This window comes from Scomber japonicus, chromosome 18, assembly GCF_027409825.1.
Source record: "Scomber japonicus isolate fScoJap1 chromosome 18, fScoJap1.pri, whole genome shotgun sequence".
NCBI classification, from domain to species: Eukaryota; Metazoa; Chordata; class Actinopteri; order Scombriformes; family Scombridae; genus Scomber; species Scomber japonicus.
In genome coordinates, this window is record NC_070595.1 from 11015816 (window position 1) to 11042889 (window position 27074).

Sequence of the window (27074 nt, forward strand, 5' to 3'; positions counted from 1 at the left end):
TCCTCTATGAACATAGACACGCCGGTCAAATGAGCACAAGAGGCTCAAGTTTCATGAATTGCAAGGACATTCTTCTTTTAAGCCTTCCACTTCATCACGCTAGCCTGTTTGGCACCATAACACACATAAATATTTGCATGCACGCAGACACTCACATTCACACATTCATGCAGCTGTTACAGTAGACATGGGAGTTGGCAGCTGTACAGCATGGTTAAGTTTCCCACACCTAAAGTGACCATTAGGGTGATAGGACTTCCCACTGAAGGAAACCCCTGTATCACATTATTGCTCTGCTTCAAAGGCCTCACATGTTGGGAGGCATCAGAGTTGTCATCAGTACCCTGCAGAAACCTTTCAAACTCTTATGTCTAATATTAGGAACTTATTCATCTCCTTTCCATATACAGTTTATAATGTATGGTGAATTAGATATTTCATAAATACGTGAACTGTATCTTTATACCTACATTAACATTTTTATCAGTGTAAAGCCATTAGCTCTGAGCAGTGTATGTATTTGAGAATAAATATAAATATATTTTTCAGGCTTATTATTATTAAAATATATCTTATGTTTGATTAACAAAATATGTGTTTGACTGACTAGGTAGTATAACAGAGGGCATACCTGCACACTCACAGATAAAAACACAATCAGATTAGTGCTTGTGTAAACTCAAAGCCTTTCGTTAGATTACTGACAGATCAAAAATCTGCAGAGACAGACAACAGATAAGCACAACAACAATTGGTCTTCATGCTTCCCTTTGAATAAATCATTGTGGGTGACTTTATACAGTTCAACTGGCAGCAAACATACTGACTGAGATATCTCAGTAAATCAATCTTATCCTCCTTATTTCACGGTAAATTGTTTCTTTTCCCCCTCTGGACACCTTTGTGGTAAAGGTCAGAAAAGGAGGTTGTGCTTTAATAATGATAAAAGATTGGATATGTGAACACACAAGTTGAGCACTGTTCAGTATTGATTGGTGTGCACAGCAGCAGCATGTTTCTGAAGTAGATAACACCCTACCTCTCTAGAAGCTCATACATCATTGAAGCTGAATGTGACACCAATAAAAGACATCCATGTACTAGTTCAAATTGTGGTTAACACTATATTTATGTGTTAGTAGTTTATTTCTTAACACTTAAAGATCTAGCCTAGCATGATTATTCTTCTCATCAGTGTTCTCTCTGGTTAATACATGATGATTTCTTTACTTTAATGAATAACTTAAGTGTTATTGTGGATATTTGTCCTAAATGCAGACAGATACAAGCACAGTTCTACAAATAATGAAGTAGAATATGTTTGAATAATGAGACTGCTTGAGGCGTGATTCAGCGAAAAAAGAGTGGCAAGAGAGATTTATAATGAGTGGATGTGTACAGACAATTCAGACTGTATTTCCAGGACAGAGCGATGATATCCGCTGCACAGAGGGAACACTGTGATGATGATGATGGTATAAAAGATGATGTTGATACAGTCTCGGCACTGTCACCTTTCTCCAATACATTTAATTCCATATTACATCATGCTTTTGGTGGATTTCTCTTATTTTATTACTGTAATGATGTCAGATATCTTTGTTAAACATGGTCAAATTTCCCAAACTTGAGATTAACATATGTAGAAATGCTCCGTGCAAGTCAAAAGGCAGACTTCAATGTGCTTCAACTTCAATGCTTTGTGTCTTTCTTTTTGTACCATGCTGATGAGTTGACGTAAGATTATCACAAATACCTGTAAATGGCTGGTTATTGCTAAGGTTTTAGCAATAACCATAGCAACCAAGGCTACAGAATGGTTCATGTGTTGTTTGTCCACTTGTACATTTGGGATAGGCTCAAACGTGTAGGGATGTATTTGAGAAGTCAGCTGTGATGCAGCTTTCAGACACTAACCAATCAGAACAGAGTGAGCTCATCAGGAAGGAGATCTTAAAGAGGAGCTAAAACTGCCTGTTTCAATCAGAGGCTGAACTGCGTAAAGGGCCATTATAAGATAAATAAGGATTTTATTGAACTGTGAATCATGCTGAGATACTCTAGTGGAGACCCAGGATGAACATATTGTAAATATAGTATGCAATCATACAATGGCTCGAATCACTAACAAACCATTCAAATATGGAACAACTGACCTTCACAATAAAAGACAAAATTGAACAGTATAATGAAATCTGGCTTCCATTTATCAACTTCATAAAGGAGAGCTGAATCCTCCTCTCCCACAACTAACACTACAGATGGGACACGCAATTGACATAATAACTGAAGGATAGACACACACACATACACACACTTTTCCCACACACTCTCTTAATTGTACGGTGCCCAGAGAGGCGCCTTTAAATAAAAATGAATTATTATTATCAATTATAAAAGCAAATATAGTATGCAGTTGTAGGCTATATGTAAGCTGCCTTCACAAACATCCCAAGATTTAAATCATTGAGCAGAGTTTGTTAACCTGTATTCAGAGGAGTAACCACATTTTTCCAGTTGCAAAACTGGAAGCAATGACCACTGACAGCTGAAGGCATGGTGTGTGTGTGTGTGTGTGTGTGTGTGTGTGTTTAGTTGGTTGAAGAAGCTTTTATTGAAGTGTGAGTGAAGTGTCAGTCAACTGTCATACTGTTTACTTGAAATAATGCCTGTCACAAGCAAATCCCTATTAAGGTTTGTCAGACCACAATGAGCATCCTCTAATCCATGTCACCCGCTCACTCCTCAACACTGACGTTCTCTAGACTCCTGTCTTCCTTCACTGCTCGCTTAGATTTCTATGAGCGTTCAGCTGAAAGTTTTATGCGTGCTGTATATGTGCGTGTCTGCAATGGCAACAGAGGAGAGGAGGACATCAGTCAAAGTCGGGGAGAAGGTGACAACTTCATAAGCAGCGATCGAGTTCAGTCACACATACAAAGTAAAAAGCCAAAGCGTCGTTAAGTGCTGGGCTCACCTTTCATAGTGTGAGGTACAAAAAAGATTCTCCGTCTGGACTAGGCTGACAAACTGAATCCTCTTGTGGTATTTCAGACGCAGCACAAGACTCAGATGGTCTGTTAAACCCCTGCCGACTTCACTGGCCCTATGCCCTGCTTTCATCTGTAACTCAATGATATCACACACGTAAAATGGAAAACATTGTCATGGACACCTCGCTGGTTGCCCTATCCCTCCTGCCTCTCTTTCATGCTTGTATTTACTTTACATCTTTATCTTTCCCTCAATTTTTGATCGTTTTTGGTTCATCTCCGGTTCATCTCCACAGCAGCCTGATAACAGGTCCCCAAAACACAACTGTTTGCCTCAACACCATCACCATCCCTCTACCATATCCTCTCTTAACCTCCGTCACATCTCCTTTCCCTCTCTCCCTTTATCACTCCTTCTCGACTGTCACTAATTCATTCTGTCACTCATCACCTCCTTCTCACATGTCCTGGTTTCCTGCTCCATTTCTAGAGTGTCACCAGTGTAATACGAGAATGTCTGGGACTTCTTTCTCTGCTCTCTAGCGACCTTGTTTTTAACCTTGTCCCCTCTCTCTCCTTTTCTTTCTCCCTGTCCTTTTCTCTCTTTTTTTCTACATTCATCTCTCCTTTCCAACAGCCAAGATGGCAATGACCAGCATCCTCAACGCTGATGACATCAAGAAAGCTCTAGATGCATTTGCAGGTAAAAACTTCCCACATATAAATCACAGTGTAGCCTGGCGTGAAGAGCTAATTGCAGCTAAGTGTACCAACACTTGGCTGCAAATGTAAGCCAGCCCTGGTCCAAATAACCTCACAGATTTCATTAGGATTTAAGAGATGGATGATGTGGGATAGGATTAAGTTTCATGTTCCAGAGCTTGGTTTAGCTTTGAGCTGTTATTGAATATATTGAATATAACTGTTGAACCAAGATGTTGACTGAAACAGTTTGTTGTGCAAAACCTATGCTAATAAGTAGTTTTGCTTATAAATTTTACAGGCAAAATTAACATTGTTAGAAATTTTTACAGATATATAATCCATCCAGTGAGTTTTTTCACTTGCATGGTTACCTCTTTACTCCTCTTATTGACAGACAACTCCACCTCAATCTCAATGGAGACTCCCAATGTAAAATGAACACTCACTACATTCACTTTACAGGCTGAAATGCTTAATTCCAATTTTTCAGTAAGATCCAATTTTGTGTTAATAGTTCACATTCATTCATTGTTCACAAGTGACAGTGACAGTGTTGTTTGGGTGTGAGTACCGTTGAGGTCCTAATCTCCCATGCATGTGTAGATTTAACTGAAATGTGAACCACATGTGTACAAGAATACCAACAAAAACAACATTCATGCGACAGTCAGATCTTGAACATCCATGAAATGACTGTGCTTGCATAAATTTACGATGATTTCCTGAGACGTTAAAAAATCCACATGAATTCTGATCTGAGTGTTCTGACAGTGATCACATATCCAAAGATCAGATTTGGGACTCCTTATGCAAATGACCCTGATTTGTTATTGAAAAAATCAGGTCTGAGTCACTTGCGGGCAAAAAAGTTGGATTGGGACCACTTCAGCCTGTAATGTGAATATAGCCTTTAAACCAAATGTTGAAATGACACATAGCTGTCAAGAAAAATGTAGCCAACTCCAATTGAGTTTGAACCCTTAAACTTTAGACATGTGTTAAAAGGGCTGTACTGCCCATATATTTCTTACATTTCTTTCAATATTTATGTAAACCTACTTAAGTTAAAGTTGATACCCATTACTTTGCTTAAAAAAAGAATACTCTGACCCTAAAGAACAAAAAAAAAGAGGAACTGTCCAAATACTTACTGTCTGGACTATATATGCCTGTATGCTTTTCTTTTACATATGTGTATACCTGTGGTTAGCTCTAGAGTCTGCTTGCATAGCTTAGACAGACAAAGGAGGACGACAGAGCTCCATGACCCAGAACTGACAGGTCCTCTGGCAAACACTCAATCTATAACTGTCACGCTGTTAGAAGGCCGCCCCATTACAATTAATTCTTTTGCCTTTGGGCCTCATCACCCAGATCAGAACAAGCGACTTCCAGTAAATTAAAGTAACTTTTAGTTTATGTGCTTATCAGTATGCGCACTTACTCATGTGTGCAGGATTTCAAGGTCATTACAGGAGAATTTGGGGGTTTAAAGGTGCGTGCAACATACTAATCTTTGTGTGTGGGTGTGTGTGTCTCTGTGTTTGTGTGTGTGCAGTTGCTGACTCCTTTGACCACAGGAAGTTTTTTGAGATAATCGGTCTGAAGGCCAAGTCTTCTGATGATGTGAAGAAGGTCTTCACGGTGCTGGACGCCGACATGAGCGGCTTCATAGAGGAGGAGGAGCTCAAGTAAGTCGAACACACAAACAGATTTAAACCTCAAAACTAAATGCAATGAATGATCTTACTGCAAATGAAACATTACTGTTCTTTGACACAGATCCATTCAACTTTTCTGCCCTTGTCTAGATTCGTCCTGAAAGGTTTTGCCAAAGATGGCAGGGACCTGACAGACAAAGAAACCAAAGCATTTTTACAAGCAGCGGACAAGGATGGAGATGGCAAGATTGGAGTCGATGGTAAACACCAACATCAAATTCCATTAGTGGGAGTGTCACAAGGGTCACACACACACACACACACACACACACACACACACACACACACACACACACACAGATACACACAAACAAAAGTCACACATGCAAGCACACACTGGCAGAATGTTGCTGCAGTGTGGGATTTACTTACTGGTCCTCATCCTGATTTAATAACATTGAATGATTAAATTAAATGTAGATTTATATAAGTTATTGAATTCACTGTATACTGTATTTTAAAATGCTATATTTAACAAAAAAGGAAGTAGCAGAGTGGAGAAGCTGAAACCAGAGATTGATTGCTCAGCATTTTCCAAAGCATAGCATGACATTTTTGATTGATTTGAGGAGTTGAGACAGTGTGAGATTTACAACTGAGGAAAACATGACAAATATATTACAGTAGTCAGGTAGGAAATCCATCTATAAATGAATGGTGGGTTTTTGGAAAAATGTGAAAAACTCAAACATCCTGACAACTTTTCTTTTGCCTCCCTCTCTTTTGCAGAGTTTGCTGCCCTTGTGAAAGAATGAACAGTCACCTATCATGACTGACTAGCGCTCCAAGAACCTAACCCCCGCCACATCCTGACACTCCTTTCCTGCTCAGCACCTACACCTCACTTCACCTCGCCTCACCTCACCCAACAAACAGCCACAATTCCTGCCACAAACACACACAAACACACACACACACACACACACACACACACACACGGACACACACCTCTTCTTCAACTTCTACCCCCACTGCTCTCCTCACTAAGTACAATGCTGCACTGAAGTGGTTTGCAGCCCTAAATGCTCCAACACCTTTACACATACCCCCACCAAATGCCCCCCACAGCTCCATTCACCCTATTTATTTTTTCCTTTTTATACAAACTCTTCTTGTTTCTGTTTATGTATAGATATAAAACATGCCTGCAGGAATAAACCTCAACCACATTTTAAAGCATAAAGTAGATATTTAAAGAAAACTGATATTATAAGAGAAAGACCCTCATCCTTTCGTTTTTCGTTTCCCCTTCTGTCCCCTTTTTCCGTTTTTCTCTTCTTTATCGATTCCCCTTCTGGGATTGTTTCCCTCTTGCTTACCCTCCCCTTTAATCTGCCCCCTCCTACGCCACCATCTCATCCATCCTTACATCCATCTATCCATCCCTTTCTCCTCTGGTAATGAGCTGTTGTAAAACATACCAAAAGAAGAAAGAAGTTAAGCTGTGAAAGAATAAAATAAAGTGTTAAAAAAAACAGCTATGACTCACAAAGACTCTTCTCTTAATTCTTTCCTTTGATGTGACTCTATCTCTTATCTGATTTTTCACTCACTCCAGTTATCCTTCTTTCCCTCTTTCTCTATTTCACTGTCACTTTTACTCTTATCAGGTGAATAATAGCTTGACAGCAACCTAATAATGTATAAAGAGGTGTTTGAAAAGCTTTACCAAGGTCATAATTATCCCTCAGTGTTATTTGTTAGCATTCATTAACATTGTCTGTATTATCTCAGTAGTGACAGGAGAAGAGGAAACTGCATTAAACCAAACTGAGTGCAACTATCCAGCGTTTGTATATTACATATGTATATAATACAATATCATTTAATGGAAACAAAAAAAGGGAGGAGGAGGTTGTATTATTCCACTTGCCAAACTGTCTTTATTCAGATGTGCTGTGCCAGTTTAACAAAACCATGCTGTGAGGCCATTAGCAGAATTGGATTCATACTGAGGTTCAATTTGGGTTAAGTATCCCCAGCGGAGGACCCAAACAGGCAACACAGGATTCCTGATCTTCTTTAGTAGGCCATTATACTGCCTGAGCAAATAAACACAGATCTAAACCTTAGAGGCTACCACTTAAACAACAAGCACAAAGGTTCAGTTTAGACTTTAAAGGTCAATGTCAATTCATAACAAAAGTGATACTCAAAAACAGTAAACAATTGTGCCAAAATGTCCCATTAATAAACACAGTTTGACTATTTATCATGTAATAGTACTAATTATTCAATAAGTCCATATTATTCATCAGTTACTTATACACATTATAGATCAATATTTTCATTATGCCACCAGTTCAATATGTCACCTGCTAATTGAGTGATACACCAAGGAATAATGATGCTATTAAGATGATATTATATTAGCCATGAATGCATTGCATTATTCATTACAGTACATTTCTGCTGCAGACATTTTATCCTCTTTTTATGAGATATTACACTCTCTGCCAGAGGTTACATCATCATATTTCTACAAGCCAGTTTTCAAAATTACATCTGTAACATAATTAACATTTAGTTATGGACTTAATTTAGTAGCCCGTGGAGAGAAAAATGGCGGAGACACAATACAATGGCAATAAAGGCATTTGAAAAGATCTTGCATACAGTACATGGAATCATCCCTGAGCTATTAATGACATCTTACATGACATCATTTTGATACACACCAATTCCTAACATCAACTGTACATTATATACACTTCACAGACACTAATCATGTATTGCCAAATGAGCAATATCAAAGTCATTTAAGTGTCATTTCTTGTCAGAATAGATTGAATAAATTCAATAAATCAAGCTTCTCAGAGAAGGAATGATCAATGCACATATTGCTTTATATTGCACATACTGCTATCAAAGTGATTCATTATTACCATTTTATCACAAAACCAGAGCCAATCACGTGAAAATCAACATGGATATTATAGACAAAAAACATGAATAGATGGTGATTGGCTGGTTTTACAAGATCAAAATGTCAAAATGAACATCTACAGTCCTTACACACACCCAAGTATCCTAGAATATTTATTCAAATTTATGTCTCCCTTTTCCTACTTGGTGCAGGAGATAGGACACTACAGCAAACAGAAGAATGACAAATCATCTCCATTGAAGGTCCAACTAACTTAGCTTTCATCCACATATACTGCACGGCTGTTTCCAAGGTCAAGAATGAATCAGCGATATAGAGGTGGGCCTGATCTGTCATTGGTCGACGTTGGCTTCAGTTTAACTGTTGCAAATGGGTTGGTACCCCTTCAAAAAAGAATGAGAAAAGGAGAGAGAGAAATAAATTTTGGAAGAAGAAGACAGACACAAAGCGGAGAAAACCTATATAAGAAAATGCTCTGGCCCACAATAATGTCTTTGAGCATAGCAGTGGAGATTATAGCAGGAGAAATGGGTAGCTACTGCATTTCAACAAGCATCATCTAGCAAACTGTTCACCACAAGTGAGAACTATAGCCATTGTTCCCAAATGGCCATAACTGAAAATGGTTTCAGTACTAAACTGCACTTCAAACTGTAATGGAAGGAAAGTGATTTGGTGCCATTTAGATTACTGCCCTCATCTGTTCTCTGATTTAATGGCTTCATGATATACTTCAAAAATATCATCAGTTTCTACAGAGGAGAACAAAAGTGGCCTCCATTTGAACATTTTACAAACTTCACTTTCAAATCAGAGCTGCATGCATTCCAGGTACATTATTCTTACTTTGGGAAGAGTTCTGGTTGTGATTCATGCGATTGTGATCTCTGTGGAAACATATGAGAAAGGTAAAAGGTGAGGAAGGTGAGGGCAAATCCAAACCACAAAATGTAGACACATGCACTAATGGAGTCTCAGCAGGCTCCGGTCCTTGACCCCTCGCCATTCTGCTTTCAGTCAGTCCTCCCACAAGCTGCTTACTGATGTGCTGTGCCACGCAGCCCCACACACACTTCATAGATTGTCCAGTTGACATGAACTGCAAAAATCATGCATTTTACAACAGAGATGGACAAGAGAACAAACTACAGCAGAGAACATGCAGAGACATCTAGTAAAAATGATCAGTATCATAATCTACTTTGTCATTTGCACTATTGGCTTGAGAACAAGTTTTAAATCTTTAAAGAATGCTTTGCAGGGGCACTAAAAGCACAAATGTGAAACATCTTACTCATTGCCCTTTTAATTATTAATATAATTAATATCAATCATTTTATAAAACTGAAATACCTCAGTTGAGGAGGGCTGTTATCCTCTCTGCATGTTCCTGACAGAAACAGCAATGCTTTTCAAACCACAATGTGATTGAAAATCATTTCAAAGGACTCATTATCACACAGGAGCACCCTAAGGGTTGAGTGCAGCACCAGACCTATTTAGTCAAGAGGAACAACCCTCAAATAGGTCTTTAACTAAAAATTCTACATTTAAAAGATCTGAGATGGGGTTTGTTACACCATCTCAGATCTTTTTAATGTTGTATTTTCAGTACACACACACACAAGAACACACACAACCTCCTGGCCTATACACCATCAGCAGCTGGAGCTTCCTCCCTGTATCCACCAGAAAGAGGGGTGAGGTGTCATTGAGAACAGCACCTTGCCACAGTGCCCCTGCTGGACAGATGCGCAAAATACCATCAAAGATATGCATAATATATTGTATGTTATTGGAGCTGTCCCATATTATTGCTCTGCTCCCATTGAAGAAGACATAAAGGTGTTCAGTTTATTTGTAACTATATACGTATACAGGTATATTTACTCAGCTACTCTGCATTGGTTGATGCAAATTACTTTTACCAAAATTTGATAATAATTCAGCAATTTAAATACAGATTTATCAGAACAGTGTAGATAAGACATTGTTCTAATAAAGCACTTTTGCTAAAGGGTTGTGACTACTCGCTGTATTTGTGGCTAACAAATCATTTTATGATCTATGGGTCAGTAAAAAAAAAAGAGAGATAGACCTTTGGGTTGCATGTTGTTAAAATCCTATTTAAACAATTGCCAACTTTATTAATTAAATCCCACCTTTAATAATTTATTAACATCTATAACTGCAGACTTGCTTATTAGAAAGAGAGAGCAATATCACCATTAATAACTATTATTATCAACAAGAAAGAATAAACACCAGCCTATAAGATATTTCACAACTTGTCAGCTTCAGAATTTTTTTATTAATGTTTATTTTTTAGCTGATCAATTTCATTAAAACTCATAAAGACTTAATGAAATCCAAAATATCTAATAAAGACTGTAGAAGAATTTTCCATTATTTTAATACAGAGAGAGAAATGATTGATCTCAGCTACACCTGACCAATATAATCACACAGTGTCAGGTTGCCATACCTTGTTTTCTGAGTTTGAGTTTGCCCGTCTGTCAAAGGTTGGAGTAACTGGTTGTCTATTTGAAGATACAGATGGCGGTGGCGGCGGCGGTGGCGGAGGAGGTGGGGGTGGGCCTCCGTTGTGGCTGCTGCCTCCTGGTTGGTACAGGCTGCTCATGCTGCTGCTGCTTCGGAGAGTCGAAGTACTGAAAATACACACAAGTTCACAGTTGTCTTTGTTGAAGAAGTATAACATCTATTTTTTTTCTTACTTGACACTTAAGCTCCTTTTCCTTTTCAACATGCTTATTGTACTTCAGAGTCAAAGAATATTAGATTTGAACACAAAAGATATAAGTTAAAGCATGCTCTGCTGGTTGAACTACATTCAATTTCAAATCCAATACATACTGTACATTAAGTGCCTTTGATCTACATTATCATTCACGTAGGCATCAGTCACAGCAGGTGTCCCCAGTGACTGAACACTGCTTTAGTTTAGAAACTCTTACCGGTCCTCCTTACAGCAATGGGTCACCCAAATATCTTAAATAGTTCCTGCTATTATTCCAGGCCTGAGATTCATGATGACCCTCTTTTAAAACCCATAAAACAGTAAGGACAGCCTAGAGGAGCTGCAAAGTGTATTACATATCAGGTCTGAAAGGCAAACTTTATTCAGCAGATGGACTGTCAGTCCATCTCAGAGCTCACTAATACATACTGTAGATGGAGGTACACTCACATCTATGGGTATGATTCTGCATTTCTTTGGACTGATAGAGACACACAAACATGAAGAGAACACATGCAAACTATGGGACCATGGTCAAGATTCAAACCTACGTGCTATAATGTAGCAATGCTAATGACTAAGCCAATGGGAAGCAAGGTTCAAAATACTAAACTTCAAAAACTATAAATGAGGTCACACAGAAAATAGAAGATCATTTTAGACAGATAGCAATGACAGTGTCTTTGAATTTAATGGTTGTTTGTGTTTTTTAGTGACATTTTTTTGCTCTTCCTTAGGATAGATTTTAATGACTTTGGTGATGCTTTTCATCTAGCGCCATCATCAGTTTAAAATTTGAAGTTGTAGAATCTGCTTTGTGACCAAATACCTGCAAAACTAATGGCATTTCCACCAGCCTCAGTCGAACTTTGTGTTTAGTGGTAATTAGCAAATGATCACTGCTTTAGTTTAGCCAACATGCTAATCTAAGATAGTGAACATGGTAAACATTACCTGCAGCACATCAACATGTTAGCACTGTCAGCGTTTTAGTATGCTGAAGTTAGCTATACCAAAGTGCAGCCTCACTGAGCTGCTATGACTGTATCTTGTTATAAAATCAGATACAAGAGGCCTTTGGGAGCATCTGATCTGTTTGTAGTTCAGAAATGTAAGACTGGCAGTGTCTATATGTCAATATCTTCTTGCTACTGAATTTGGTACTGGAATGTTTCCATGATGTTAGGCATAGTAGGAGCCAGCATGATATGACTATATATTTCTGCCCAAAATGTTAATCAACAGTCATACTTGAATCTGTTTTAATGGGTGTTTACCTGTAGCTAGGTGACATTTGTAGTTCCTCCACTGCTTCCACATAGGAAGCCGGAAACCATCCCTGACTGAAAATGAAAGGGACAGAAAATAAAGGAGACATTCATGGATTCAGTGTTTAATGTAAAAGTGCAAATATTGACAAAACCACTTTAATACATCCTAAAAAAAATCTGTTTCTTTCAGGTTTATCTTTTATCTTTTGATATGTGATTCTTGTATTTTCTCTCCATTCATTTATTCACATCAAAAATACTTTCCATTAAACATCTTGTACAAATGTGAAAGGCATAGTTTTTTTCATACCAGATGATTTTATAAAAAATATTTGTAAAATAGCTGAATATGTTGAACTACTGAACATATCTGACATTTACAGCAGGTACAGATAGAGAGTGGTGAAGCAGGACACATATACACACTCTCACCGTGAATTGCTGTCAGAACGTCCATACAGCCAGCCGTTCTTGGGCTTTTGGTCCAGCAAAGTGATCATCTCTCCCTTGTTGAAAGGCAGCAAGGTGGGATAGGAGCCACCAGGCTGGTGGGATGTCCGGGCCCTCATGGATTTTCCTCCAGTAGCACCACCACCACCACCACCACCACCTCCCACTGACTCTCCAGAGCGAGACATGTTCCCATATGGAGATGGGGCTGTAGAGATGAAGAATGAAACACAATGGTGCAGTGAGGACAGTTTGTTCAAACACACGTTAGGTGATGAACCTGCTAAATTTTTCACAGGGGGGAAAAGTGGAATATAAGGAGGAGTGCAATTTAATATTCTATTTATTAAAAAATCTTTAACACACCCTCATTTCATCTATTTTTACTCTAGACGAGCAAACTTAATAATTAGACAGACTTTGGGCTGAAGAAAGTACAAATGAGGAGGTATGAAAGTGCATGATTTGCAAAACTATGCAGAGGGAGAGTGAGAGAGATGGACCAGAGAGGGAGAAAAAGAGATCAAAGGCTTAAAGTATGATAAAACAGCTGGTAGAGTGAGGGCAAAATGAGCTCTGATATACAGGCATTATGGACTGCAAATAATTTAAAAGAGGGAAATTAATATTACAGAAACACTTTCATTCATAACAAAACATGAAAAATGTTGCAAGAATGTAAAATGGCAAAAACAGATTGAAACTCTGTTCAAATGAAGCGCCTACCCCTTGATGGTATGGAGCCGAGGGTCTGCTCTTCTTTATTCCTCCTCATCTCCTCCTCTCTCATCCCCCCCCTCTGTACAACCAGAAATACACAACATATTACATGCACTGTTCTAGACAATTTAATCACTGCAGTTGTAATGTTAATATGTCTTGCAAACACCAGAAAGCACCACAGTCATAATGGCAAACAGCAAATAAAGAAAAAATGCTCAGTCAACTGCAACCTATCTGCATTTGAGGACTTCATCATGGGACATAGCATCATTAGAATTCACACTGGGAGTTGGTGGAAACATTTTAGACCGAGAGAGTTAGCTGTGCACGTTATCTTAGATAGACTGCCTTAGTGTGGAGGGTGTGTTAGATAAACTGCATGCTGCAATAAGAAGAACATGTTGTGTGTAACTGTAGAAACTAAAATATCTGCCTGAACTGGCTCACATCAGGCTTCACTCTAAGCAGGAATAAATCCCACATCAAACCAAAACAAACAAAGAATCCATGTTAATCCCCTGATTGCTATTACAGTAGGATACAGGATCTGCAGAGTTCATTGGCATGTCACCTTCCAATGAGGAACAGATGGAAACTGACAGGGTTTATAACATGGGTGTCTCTGTTGTTTACTTGAATTGTAATTGCAGCTTTGATACAAAGAACCACACTATTGGAGTTTGTGAATTATCCATAATCTTACTGTTTTGGGGTATAAAGTTGTCTGAAGTCACACTAAAAGAAATTACAAATTATGTTTAAGGTACAGATTTAGTTTGCAAGGCAGCTTCAATTATTTAAAGTGATCAGCCTTATCACAATCATTCTTTAATTCATATCAGACAATCTGTGATTTTCTATTTCAGCCGCAGGTGAAATCCACCTTAAAAAGCTTTCTTGTTGCAGATGTATGCCTCATGCCTGATGTGTGACTCATACTGATGGCTTCAAATTCAATCAGGCTAAAACCACCAGAGGGCACCATGGTAACAAAAATATTTTGCAAAAACTCACTAGTTTCCTCCAACATGTTTGTGTGTGTAATACAAAAATTAAAGGAAGGTTAAGTCTGAGTATTCTCTGCTGATAGCATTCACTTCAAAATATGATTTCCTCACTTATATTTGTTTTATAAATTCAGTTCATTCAGTAACTTTAAAACAAAATCTTAAAAGTTATAACACATTTAAATTCTGTGTGCTTGCCGAAACAAATTTTATAAAGCTTCTCAGAGCTTGTTCCCTAAAGACAGAATTATACCACACACCAGCAGCATATTGTTGGAGCGTTGAAAGATTGAAATACAATCCGTCTCAGACTCTGCTTGAACAACCCACTTCATAAACTCGGTGGAGTTGCTTTATGAGAGACTGATTTCTATGAACTCACAGTGCTGTCCACAGAATGTCTGGCCTCACGTCTTCTGGTGGCGTCCACGTCCTCTGACCAGGCATCCGCTCTCTTCTGGAGAGAGACCCCTGTCTGCCACATACACACAAAAGCACACACAAGCACATACACACACACACACACACACACACACAAATGCAAAAACAAATAAATATTAGTACACAGAGAGATGTATCAGCCTATGAATACAGAAGCATGTTGCACTCATAAATCAGTATGTCCATTTCCTGCTGCTATATTCTTCTACTCCACAACATTTAAAAATCAACACTTTTTACATCACTATACTTCTACTTGTCTGACATCTATTATCTCATCATCTATAGAGAAAAAAAATTACCACTTACAGAAAAGCTGCATTTTGAAGCTCCTTGCTACATTTCAGCAGCCCATTGCAAGATGAGCAACATGACACCCAGTGTCACTGTTTGAAATTAACTCCACCCTTGCATGAACAATATGAGAAGCCTGTAAGGTGAGTTAATTTAACTGCAATCTGTGAGTGGTAATCATCTGTGAAACATGACCTTGCCACAGTTTATGATCCACGTGTTAACAGTGCTCACAAATTGCTTTTGTGAAACATGATGGTAGCAATTCCACCCAAAAAAGTTTTTCTCCCTTTAATGGCTTCATTTAATCAACTAAGGTCGAAATGTCTAACATTTCATCAAAAATATATAAATATAAAATAACTGAGAAACATAAAAAGAAAATAATATAATAATGAAGCATGACTCTCTACACTTCCACTTGTACCAGCTGCAACAGTACTTATCTAAAAGTAAACTATACTATACTATACTATACTATACTATACTATACTATACTATATTATACTATACTATACTATACTATACTATACTACACTATACTTTTTTATAGTATAAAGCTGTAATTTTTATACTAAGTACTTTTACTACTTCTACCTCTACTTTTGAATGAAGGACCTTTACTTGTAATGGAGTATTTTTCATAGAAGCACTGGTGCATTTGCTCATAGCTAAATGGGTTCTCAACAGCGGAGGGTTAAACACACGTCAAACACACACGTCAGGTTTATTATAATCCTGAACCATTGGTACATGAGGCAGTCTCAAAGGGTTTTGTGACTGCCTCATTATAAACTAAAAAAGTAGACTTCTAATTCTCTAAAAGTGTGTTCCACAGTATGAATATGTGGGTCAGGAAGCAGAAATAAAAATATTTTTAGAGTTTTACAGAATCATAAATTGTCCGTATAGTCAATGTTTAATTGGGTCAAGATAGGGGTGTAATAAAAAAAAGTGAGTCCAGAGTTCAACAGGTGATCTGTTAATAAGACATCAGCCCTGCAGTAGACACTGAATTTCCATTGCCTCATAAGCCACTGCTCTGTGGTTGACCCTCATTAAAAGAGCGGGAAATTTCCCTGTAGGGGATGATAATGTCTCACATAATCATTACCCGTTATTGTGAATTCTCTTTTGAGTGCCTTCCTGTTATTGTCTCCATGACATTCATTGTAATGAGTTGCGTGACAAACCGACCCACTTGGCACCTTCAGTCAGTAAGCCAAAACAAACCAGAAAATATGATATGCATAAATGCTATTTAAAGTAGAGTGCACACCTTGTTCATGAAGCTGGCGATGGTCTGTATCAGACCACAGTGTTTCTCAGCCAAGAAGCGATACCGCCTCTCTTCTTCTTTCAGAGCATCACCATGGCTCTTCCTGAGGAACTGCATATATTCACTACAATCCTGAGGATAAACACAATTGACACCATATTATATATTCATATATATATACTGCACAAGGACAGGTACATATACAATAGTGCTGAATTTCTCTTCAGGGTACAGAAAAAGTGAGAAATACACAGACCTGATTAGTTCCTCTCCATTGCTGTCTCTCCATAGCTGCTGTCTGGTTTTGGACTTCCATTTCAAAATGATTCCAGCTGCCCTGTGGAGCAAAGAAGGGCACGTTTTTGTTATATAATCACAAATACTGCATTGTAATATAATCACCCAGAAACTGCAGTATAGTCTCAGTTCAATAACAGTAAAATTAGAGACATTTTCCATTAATAGTGGCAATCTCATCAGGATAAATGATCATGCTAATATTGGAGTGGAATTTATTGTCACTGCTACAGTATATTGCCAATTAATTTATCAGATAACTGACTCAACAAACCACTCCTATGTCTATTACTATTCTCAGAATAACCTGCAGTTATTCATTTTACTTTTCCTTCCTGAATATAATGAAGAGATAACAGTTTAGCATTCTGTGAGGGCATCTTTTGACCTTCTCGTGCCCCTCACTCACTGATATATAATCAACGTCCTTCATAATGTTATTGTCCATCTCCTGAAGAACTTCCACGCTGAACCAGCGGAACTGAAATGACACACAAAACCATAATAAACACCAGAGAAAATGAAGCACATAAAGGTTTTATTACACTCAGAAGTTGTGACGGACTGATTAGTGTCGTGTTGATGTAACTTACTACTCCCTCCAACTCCATGGTGAGTCTGCGTTGGCTTTCACAGATCTGAATCAGAACATCTCCTTAAAGAGAAGTATTACATGCTAATTTATAAACTGTTTATTATTAGAAAACAATAAAATAACATTACACGGCTGTTTAATCTTTCTCCTTTGTTCATTTCTTATCTACACACCCCCTCATACGGCACACACACAATTAAATTCACACAGTCACTGGGATTCCCAGAGATAAAAAGATAAGATGAAAGTAGAAACAACACTTTGTTTAAAGTGTAAAGTTACATTAATAAGGAAGTAAAAATGCACCATCATTTCCTTCAATACACGCATGGTTTTACTGTTATAGCTTTACATGGTGTGGTATGACCAGGCACTCATACCAGACCATAAGCCAGATCATAAGTAGTGAATGTTAGATACATATTATTGTCTGACAAAAATGACTGAGTAAGTTTTTGACTTTGTGCCACTGTTATGCTACATTTAATAATTTTACCATGTCATCTCACTTATGGCTACAGTGGCTGTTTTGCAAAAATGTCATAGGCCTGCTTTAAGGTCTTTGTGCCAGAAAAAAATCTGATCAGTGTACAGTGAGAGTAGACTAATGATCTACTTTGGACAGTGTCATCAACTCCAACTGCTAAACCCGACATGAGTCCGTTTTAGAGTGGCTGGGTTAAATGAGCAGAGCATGGCCCACTGCCTGTCATCGTTTATTATTCATGCCCCCCGCTGGCATCCGATACTCTGCCTCTGCTGCACTCAGCATCTCAGAAACATCTCATGAAAAACAAACTCAAACATATATAAAAGCTCTATAAATGTGTTAAATATATTATGAGCTGCAGGTAAAATGCTTGTTAGTCTTTATAAGCAATGACTATTGTAGATACTATGAAATGCCTGGTTTCCATAACTGTTCAGTATGTCACATCATCATAATTACACATCAAAGTGTATGCTAATCACACACACACATAGACACACATGCACAGAGTGTTGTAATTGTGAAACTGCAATAAAGTGTTGCCTAAGGGTAAACTTTGGTCCTCATGATATGGAAAAATTCAACACATACATCGTAGATTATAGTCACAGAAATACTCCCATTGTAACTCCACATGGTAATCTTGAGATTGACAAGTTGTTTGAGAAATCTACAGTGCATTGATGCATGGGTGCACATACCTATGGAGCGTGAGGAGATGGTGTGGATAGCCTGCTTGCCAATGTTTGAAAGTGCACTGAAGTAGGCCTCACTTGTTACAGCAAGAGCTGAAATGCATGCACACACACAAGCAGACACACACAGACACACACACACACACACACACACACACACACACACACACACACACACACACACACACACACACACACACACACACACACACACACACACACACAATGTATTCATTTGAAATGCAGATTTATTTGGTACATCAGTTCCCATTGTGCATGGAGCTACAAAAGCAGGTAAACAGATCCATTAATTACAAAAGAGGAAATTATTCAATAATTCAAATGGTTATAGGCGATTCATTTCCATATACACTAACATTGCTGTGCTGTATTTGGAAATAAGATTAAAAACAAGCCTTAGGATAAAATCATTACTACCTTTGCATTTTGATCACCTGCAATTGATCATTTTAAAATAAAATTGCATTTTTCATTTATCCTGGTTTTGTTATATTCTGAATATGGCATTTAAAAATAGCATGATACACCTTTTTTATATCCCTGTTTACATGATTCTAACAGTGTCCAGGTTTTTTGTAATCTGTGTCCAGTTGTGTCTTGATTTCTCAACAGCTAAGCCACTCATTTTGTCGACAAAGAATGTTCAGAAACCTGCATAAGATGTTTACATGTAACAGTATCCTGGTTTTTATTAGTACTGCAGTAGCTGAACCTCTTTTTTGAAACCTGTTAGCTAGTGCCAGTGCTGACTTTGTGTTAGATAGTGCTTATGGTATGGCTGTATGGATGTTTGTCAGTTGATTCACTGCTTTCAACCAGGCTGAAGTATCTCAGACTACTGGATGATTTTGGTGATTAGATCACAATAAACATGTCATACCTGCTAAATATAAGTATGTTAAGATTGTCAGTGAAAACATGTTGACATGTTAACATGATGATAGGCAAGTATGGCTATACATATCACTGCTAGAAACCTGCATGGCTGTGAACACAGCAAATGTTTCAATCACACACACACACCCCAATGTGTAGTAACTTTGATACTAATGGACTTCAATAATACACACCTACAGATTGTGGTGGAAAGTAACTTTACTCAGCTACAGGAAAGTATCATTTACTTACTTGGCTATTTCCATTTGATGCTACTATATGTCCACTATACTACATTTAAGAGAGGAATGTTGTACTTTCTACTTCACCACATTTTAATTAATTTTTAGATGAAGATTTGACACAATCGATGATAAAACAAGCTTTTAAAACACATTGTTAAAGATGAAACCAGTGGTTTGCAACCTTTTCGTCTTTTGACGTCGCATTTCAGATGTGAAAAACAAATTCTTTATTAGAACTTTATGTTTTCTTCTTTCCTCTCCCATTAATCATCTCATGACCCTTCAGATTTATCTGGTGACCCTTTGGAGGGGCCTGACCCCTAGGCTGGGAACCACTGGACTAAAGTAGCTAACTGTAGAAAAGTAGTGTAAACTAGCCCCATCTCCAGCAGTTACAACAGTAACATTCTTCAGTATAAATAATCTAATGCTGTCATATATAATAATGTATCAGTCAGAGGGAGCAAACCACTACTTTTACTGTAATACTTTAAATACATCAAAGTGATAATTCTTATGTAGCCTACTTTTACTGAAGTAGGATTTGTCAGGCAGAATTTTTCCTTGTAGTGCAGTATTTATTACAGTGCTGTGTTGGTACTTCTACCAACGTAGACTAAAGTAAAGGATTTAAATCTTTGACATATAAGGGAAGAAGCTGTGTCAGTAGGATCTTGGCTCATCGACATGTTGAGAAGTTATGACTCTACCCTAAACTCAAACAGGGGGGAACTTACTGTATAGTCTCTTTACAGGTGGCAAGGAGAGACATCACAAGCTGTATTTTATGTCTTTGGGTGCAGTAGCGCTACTATGAATCAATTGCTGATGATATAGCAGTAGTGCTAGAGCATACATTAAACAAACTCCTATAATGTAATATAAAGTGCATCACCATGTAAAACAGCCTCTGTAGCTGAATTTAATTTGCATTTCAGCTTCCTAAAGTCCTTTCACCTTTAAAGCATTGCATGGGTAATAGAAGAGAGTATGATGTGATTGTGATGAAGACATAAAATATAGATGCAATTATTGAACATTCACATACAAATTTATAGTTTAATGACCTCTTCTTTTCATTATAGCACTTACTGTCAACATAGTCTAATATAGATATATATATAAATTCAAATCAGTTTGGCTAATTAAGACTATATTTAATATCTTAAACTCCTTCTTCTGTATAAGGCAATTATTTGCGGCCTTGTCTGTCTGTTGACAATGTAGTCATAAAAGCCTCTGTAGGCCTTAGTTACATTACCACCAGCTATAACAGCACCAGGATATTTCTGAAGTGTGTGGACTTTGGAATGAGTTCCAGGAAAATAGATACCTGACAAGGAAGTGCGTAGATTTCACAAACAAGGAGACCTGTGTTTGGTATAAAACATTTAGATAATCTTAAAGTGAGAAATTCTTTCTTCCTTTCTTTTTCTGTCTTACCCTGGAAAGCTCGGGCATAGCTGTTTCCCAGTGAAACGAGTTTCTGTAGACTTGGGTTGAACTCATTCATCAAGCCCTGAGAAAAAAAACAAACACACACACAAACGAACATATTACACCACAGACTCTGTTGAATTTTGAATGCTAGAGAAACTCTGAGACCAAGCTAAAGGAGAATCAATAAGATCCATTCTCAATCTGTATTTATGAGCACAAACTCTCCCTCTCAACACATGCACAGAAAACCTACAACTCTTTTCTCTGCTGTTATCCAGTGGAGGAAATACTCCTTGCCTTTAAGAATGACTTTATTAATTCACATCATGTCTTCTTCAGAGAAATGAAGTTAGTCTGGGCTTCACTCCATATTCTCTAAAAACAATGTCACATGAAGTCACATGAAAACAAATCACAACCAGAGAAACACCACTGCCACCATTACAAGCACTATTACTTACACTTAGCTTACTTAACTTAGTGTATGTCTTGCAGGTAAGTTTGCTGTCTAATATGAGCTGTTAGCGCACACACAGTATCTCTTACTCACTGAGTAAATCCCCAAGGTTGAGCGATGCAGTTGATTACTGTTCATCCCCGACATGTTTATATCCACAATAGCACAACTGTCAATGAATCCTTGAGAGCGTCTGCAGCTCCTAAATCATCTAACAAATGTACCACAGTCTCTCTGAGAGGTGAGAGCAGAGTTGAACGTATTAGACTGGACGTGAAGTTGAGGCAAGGAGGCAGCTCAGTGTGTTGGTAACTGACACCACTGCGCCCTGAAAGAGACTGGAGTAAATAATTAAACATGACCCTGCCATAAAACACACTAACATGTGCTGTAAACCCTGACTGTCTGGGAGTGTGTGTTCATCTGGGCGTGTGTGTTTACCACATTGTGTGTTTTCCTCAACACTATAACACGGATATGTTTTCACGCAGTAAAAATCATCATTTACATCTTCTGATACATATTAAAGCTTTTTAGTGCAGGTCCAAAGAATGATTCAATATATTGACCAAAAGACACAAAAATGGATCACTATCTAAGTATCAGTGTAGTAAGCAACTTGTTATCCATGACAGGAATAGATAAGTTAATAATAATTAATTTTTTATTAATAATAAAATAAATAATAAATATAATAAACTTGATCTATATAGGCAAGGCAAGGCAAGGTAGTTTTATTTATATAGTGCATTTCATACACAATGGCAACTCAATGTGCTTTACATAAAACAGAAAAACATGTAATTTGAGAAACATTAAAACATACACTACATTCACACACATTCAATATTAAAAATGTAGGTTATAAGAATTAATTAAAAAATGAGCCAAGATGAATTCTGTTTCTGAGGACCACCGAGGTGATAACTGTGTCTTCCATGTCCATGGATATGGAGAACAACTGAACTGGTACCTACAGTAAGTCTTCTTTCTGCACTATTCACAGTAACATATTTTCACATTGAAAAAATAAAATAAAATAAAATCCCAACTCACAAATAAGATGCATACCATATTTGAGCCAACAACAACACAGCTGCCATAAATATGAGTTTGAACACTGAGCTGTAAAGTGACTCATTGGAATTGTTATAAAACCTCATAATGCAATTTTTAATGAAGCAGATTTAAAGATCCATCCATGATTTACCTTGTAACAATCCTTTAATGCAGCTATCACTGATGCTCCTCATTTTGCTTGGTTGATCCAAGGTTCTGTGTCCATTCTGTATGTGCTAAAAAAAATCCTATGATCCATATACTTTAATCACAATGAGTTTAATGCAAAAACGAAGCAGTGGTATCGCTACATGTTAATTGAATATACTCTGTCTGCTTTCAAAGTTTGATTGTTGTAATTATATATATATATATATATTTCATATAGTATAGACAATAATCCATAAGAAATATAATTACTGTTATACATCAACTGAGAGTCTGAGAGAAAAGAGAAAGTACACAGAAAGACAGTGATATGTGCTCTGCCATATTTGGTTAAAAGCTCAGATGAGTGGAGAGAACATTATTGATTTCTTTCCTTACTTACTTCAACCATCATTTTTTGGCCTTACCCCAATACTCGACCCCCCTGCTGTACAGCTAAAACACACACCGCTGTGTATTTGCACTAGATCTACAGCTATGATGGATTTATTATTATCAGGCTGTACTTACTTTCTTTGACATGTCAGAGTCAGTGAACTCCCCTTGAACTCCTCGAAGAAATGTGCAGATATCACATGAATGATAATGTATCCCTTTTGAGAATGCATGTAGGATACATCATGTAGTGTGATGGGGGAGATGATTATGTTCTGTCCAAAGCATATTTACGAGATAATCCAGAGGGGGTGTTAAGGATTCGATTCCTAAGTTGTTTATAGGTTCATAAATTACAGCAAGAGAGAGAAAAAGACAGAGAGAGAGAGAGAGAGAGAGAGAGAGAGAGAGAGAGAGAGAGAGAGAGAGAGAGTGTGTTATTTGATTTTTCAAAATACTTTAATTATATTAGAATAAAACCCGTTGTCACTACAGCTACAAACAATTCACGGGCAGGACACAATTATGAAATAATAATTTTAAAAAATCAGATATTAAAGGTGGAGTATGTATAATTTAGTGGCATCTAGCTGTGAGTTTGCAGATTGCAACCAACTGAATCCCCCTCCCCCTCTAAGCTTGTAAAGCTTGTACAGTACATGAATCTACAGTGGCTATGAAACTCCACTGAAGTTTTTCTGTTTTGCTGGGGTTTAGTGTTGTTGCTCCTCTGCCCAATAAACAGCATACAGCTTGGGCATCTTTTAACTCTGGTCATGCTGTGTCCACCAGTTGTCCAAGGTGCACAGAGTCTCCTCCAGCAATCAGTACAAAGACTTAGTAGAAGCGCTTGTACATTTGAAAAGGGTCCATGATTTTAATCCTTTCATGCATGAATTATTATAACCGCAGTCAGGATTTTTTTTCCCCAAGTGTTTTTATTTCTCTTTAAGCATGAAGAAAAAGTAACATAATTGTCTCATTCATCAAATAACATTACTTATTTACTGGAGGTCTTAATAACTTTATAACAAAAAGTCAGTTACAAGTTGTTAGAAAATAGTCCTGTGAGTAAAACATGATAAATGCTGGAATAAAATTCGGGTAGGAGTACATGTAAGACAATTTAAGGAGGCCAAAAACATCAACAAAAATAATTAAAACAACAGAATAAAGCCAATTAACAGTTTCATTCAATCATGATAAGTGAGGCAGGATCTTTATCCCAAATGTTCTTATTTCTCTTTATGCATGGGAAAAAAAGAACTTTTCTCATTCATCAAATTACATTACATGACAATAACATAAATCAACTGATTTAAAACCACAAAAGTTACTGCAGATAAAGTGGTAGTGTATGGAATGACTCACTAGCATCCACTGTGGTGGCTGAAATGCAACTATGCCATCAAAACCCATGTATATATATATAAGAGAACAGCTGTTTGAATAGCTGTCCAATGTAGTGATCACTATGCGTGAAAGGGTTAACATTTCCTGATATAAAAGAAGTAAAAGAACAAAATCAAAAAGAACAAAGATGCATCAAGACCAGAATTATTAACTCTTCCGAAGACAAAAGCAGTGACTTCTCTCCAAATGAAATCTTTTAGACCTGTCAAGTGTCTCTTTGCATAAACTGTAGCTGTAACATCACTGTCCTATTGGCTACTGAACCAGGCCTTGCCCTCCCTCTTCTCTGGGCAGAGATAATACACTCTGAGGAACTCAATGTAAACAATCCCAGGAAAAATCCATCCCAGAAAGAGCCTCTACACATGCCACAACCTATGTCACAAGGTAGAAGCTACTAGGTTTTTTATTGTCAGAAATATGAGACAACAGTGCCTAAACAACCTTCCCTCTGCTTTTTCTACCACATTTTCCCAATTGCTGAAAAACATCCACAGGAGTTCTTTCCATGATACACTATCTAAACCCAAAACCAGTTCAGGTTCTGAGGTAGCACAGGTAAGCTTTTACACCAGTAACCAACAGCTAAAGCCTCACTCTTTTACCATTTATTTCTGACAATGGACAGAGCCACGACAGTCTCAACAATTATCTCCAATATAATAACGTAATTTTGATTATTTACAAAAACAGCCACGTCATCAACATATGCAGATAAAACAAAGTTATTTATAAAGCCAGGTATATTTTTTGTATCATAGGTTCTAAAGAGATTACATTAAGCCGTCCAGAAAGAACCTTGTCTAATACCCCTTTGCATTACTATGGAGAACATAAACCCCCATTAAACTTTATCACAGTGTCAGATACAACACTTTAATCTCAGTGATCAGACCCAAACACAAAACTAAGATAATGGTGTTGAACTCAATCGAATGGTTTCGCTTTATCTATTAGTAGACTCAAATTAAGTACATTATTGACTGCCAGGTATACAAAATATCCAGTTGACTAAGGCATTGACATAATTTTATAATCTGTACACAAAAGAGACACAGGTCTCCGGTTTCTGATTTCTTGCCCCTGTCCCTTTTTTTGGCAGCAAGGTAATCACTGCTCTGCAACAGGAAAGTGGTGAAACACTCTCAGCTAGGCTTTGATTTAAGACTTCTAGAAGACCGTCTCTTAAAATGTCCCAAAAGGCTTTATGCAACTCCACAGTCAAACCGTCAATACCATCCACGCTCTGTAAGGCAGAGTGGAGCTTTCTTAGATCCAAGCAGGTCTTTCAAGCAGCAAATTTGAATCACTTCACACTTAGAGTAATCCTTCACAAAAGGTTTGTAGGTTTCATGTTCGGTGTACTCACCGCAGAATAAAACCGGACAGCCTGCTTTTGAATCTGGCTAATTACCTGCCCTGCTTCTGAGAGGAGAAAGTGAATGAATTCTTTTTCTGATTGAAGAAGAAACAGGAAGGCATATGTTTCAGTAGATGTAGCAGGTCTGTAAAGGTAATTGTTTTTTAGAATTAAGGACTTTGAAATGTCCTTGATTTCCTGTGGACACAATCACTTCTTCAAGGTCCACTACCCCAGTTTCCAGATATTCCCAATTTTACATTAAGAGTAGGCTGTTGACAAAGCAATTTATTTTTGCCTTTTTTTGTGTGTGAAATGATTTTTAAATGATTTGGCTCGAACCTGAATTTAATTTGAAGCATTTTTGAGTTATAGTTATTTGGCTCTCTTCTTTTGTTTTGTGTGTGACAGAAAGCCAGAGGCCGAGCAGCAGGTACACCATTGTCTCAATGTCCACCATTGTTTATGTGTTTGTGTCGCGTGCTATGACGACCCTGTCCACGTTGAGGAGTGACTATGAAGTAATGGAAAATGACGTGCCTGGTACCAAAACCAAGTAGAGTCGAGCTGAGTAGTGCTAGAACTGTATCATGGAAAAGCCCCATACGAGTGGTAAACCGGCTCAGAATAAGGCTGCCGCTGACCCAGACGTTAATGAAAGACATGATGCGGAAGATGCGCAGGATGAAGTGGTGGATATGTCAACTCCATACTAATGAAGAAGGATGAGTAGGGAAGCAGCACAGGAAAAGAAGGTGAGTTGGCATCTGTAGAGACCTCAGTTCCTGGCAGTGCTAAGTGATGGTGATGACATAAAATATGAAACAGATTCTGAAGCTGCATCTGAAATTGGCAAGTGTAGCCGGAGGAGTGAAGTAATAGCTTTTTGGATAAGATTTATGGTAGATTTGTTAAAATTACAGATTATTACAAAGATACTGAGGATTTCTCTACCTCTGCTTTTGTGTTGCAAAGAACCAATGGATTGGATGTGCTGGATGAAAAGAAATGCTTTCGCCTCAAAACATATTACTGCTTTGAGAAAGGCAGTGCA

The 27074-nt window shown here is 37.7% G+C and overlaps 2 protein-coding genes across 2 annotated transcripts; one reads left to right on the top strand and one right to left on the bottom strand.

Moving 5' to 3' along the window:
* Positions 1-3635: 3635 nt before the first annotated feature.
* Positions 3636-6174, top strand: pvalb6 (parvalbumin 6). Its single transcript, XM_053337812.1, has 4 exons — positions 3636-3696; positions 5257-5389; positions 5510-5619; positions 6149-6174. The coding sequence occupies exons 1-4, from the start codon at positions 3636-3638 to the stop codon at positions 6172-6174; spliced, it is 330 nt and encodes a 109-aa protein (XP_053193787.1).
* Positions 6175-8610: 2436 nt separating this feature from the next.
* baiap2l2a (BAR/IMD domain containing adaptor protein 2 like 2a) lies at positions 8611-21792 on the bottom strand. Its single transcript, XM_053338858.1, has 14 exons — positions 21739-21792; positions 21192-21267; positions 18613-18699; positions 17420-17481; positions 17236-17307; positions 16786-16866; positions 16530-16661; positions 14898-14990; positions 13512-13584; positions 12768-12993; positions 12342-12407; positions 10792-10975; positions 9153-9193; positions 8611-8689 (listed from the first exon to the last, which is right to left on the bottom strand). The coding sequence occupies exons 1-14, from the start codon at positions 21790-21792 to the stop codon at positions 8611-8613; spliced, it is 1326 nt and encodes a 441-aa protein (XP_053194833.1).
* Positions 21793-27074: the final 5282 nt, after the last annotated feature.